This window comes from Camelina sativa, chromosome 1 (genome assembly GCF_000633955.1).
Source record: "Camelina sativa cultivar DH55 chromosome 1, Cs, whole genome shotgun sequence".
NCBI lineage: Eukaryota > Viridiplantae > Streptophyta > Magnoliopsida > Brassicales > Brassicaceae > Camelina > Camelina sativa.
Genome location: NC_025685.1, coordinates 8,769,456 through 8,770,670, shown reverse-complemented (window position 1 = coordinate 8,770,670; position 1,215 = coordinate 8,769,456). Strand labels below are relative to the sequence as shown.

The following is a 1,215-nucleotide window of genomic DNA, read 5'->3' as shown; positions in this document are numbered from 1 at the left end:
ACCGTGCAACAGTTTGACAAAACCCAAGAAGCTCAGCTTCCCATCAGTGTGTCTTATCCAGTCATGTAGAATGGTATGGACCGGCATCGATGATCCAACACCAAGTTCCTACAATGCATTTGTGTTCCCTTTAGTAATTTAGCTGAAAATATTGTGAAAGAAAAGTCTTAAGTGAAGAAGAAAAACTTACAGAAGCTAGTTCTTCGATGACGATAACTCGGTTTCCATTCATCTCAAAGAGCTCATAAGCATGACGAATGCTCTGCTCCCAACAATCAAGAGACTCATGCTGATGAACGCTAATAGAAGCTGCACAAAACTCTTCGAAATCCATCCCTTTGTATTGAAGTCCATTTAACTGTCATTTCCCAAAAACCAAATGTTTTGTTACCAACCTTGTATTGTCTCTTATTAAGCAAAAGGGCAAGAAGAACAGAAACGGAATAATACCAACGCAAGAAAGTCCGGGATCCGTGATTCCTTCATTGCATCTGTTGCATTTGTAGCAAATGCCTGTCCAGCAGAAAATGAATCTAGCTTTGAGCTGTTTGTTCCCTACCAGAGAGAGAGAGACAGAGACAGAGAGGGGAGAGAAGGCGCATACCAATCTGATACTATCCAAAGTAATGAGGCTATTTTTGTTGGGTGCTAAGAGTGCAAACTGCGCTTTCAGATAAAGAAGTTCATCGGTAATTAATGTCTTGGACAGAGCCTGGAGAGGGTAAAAGAGTTCGGATCAACAATAAAATGCAGAGAGCTAACTAGATTCAAAGGCATCAAAGATTAAACACATCCTGTATTGTTCATAGGAAACAGTATAAAAGGTTACACAAAAAACGTACCATCAAAGCAGCTTTGCGCAAAGAAGAAGATTTCAAGTATGCTTTGATCTGCTTGAAGATCAGAATATCAAACGGGATCTCTATTTTCTTATAACCCGCGATCCAAGGATGTACTGTAGAAACCGACAAAAACATAGAGTAACTTCAAGTGGTGATTCATGACAGTTAGAAACAGATGTGAAGATGTTAGAGTTTACTGACTCAAAGCTTGAGAGGCTGTCATTCTTTTCCGAGGGTCCTTGTACAATAATCTCTTAACAAAATCTTTAGCCTCAAAGGATAATGAAGGCCAAGGAGGTTCATCAAAACTAGGATCAGCTTTTAGAACTGCCCTGAAAATTCCTGATTCAGTTCTTGCCCAAAAAGGACGGCT

General features: G+C 39.9%; 1 protein-coding gene across 2 annotated transcripts in view; it reads right to left on the bottom strand.

Annotated features, from left to right (window-relative positions):
- LOC104784057 (CDPK-related kinase 2) overlaps positions 1-1,215 on the bottom strand; it is a 7,635-nt gene that overhangs the window by 1,364 nt on the left and 5,056 nt on the right. For both annotated transcript variants that reach the window (XM_019226871.1, XM_010509132.2), the window contains 5 exons: positions 1,044-1,113; positions 843-955; positions 605-712; positions 451-513; positions 191-358 (listed from right to left, as the gene is read on the bottom strand). In XM_019226871.1, coding sequence (XP_019082416.1) covers positions 191-358; positions 451-513; positions 605-712; positions 843-955; positions 1,044-1,113 — 522 coding nt within the window. The remainder of the gene's footprint in view (positions 1-190; positions 359-450; positions 514-604; positions 713-842; positions 956-1,043; positions 1,114-1,215) is intronic.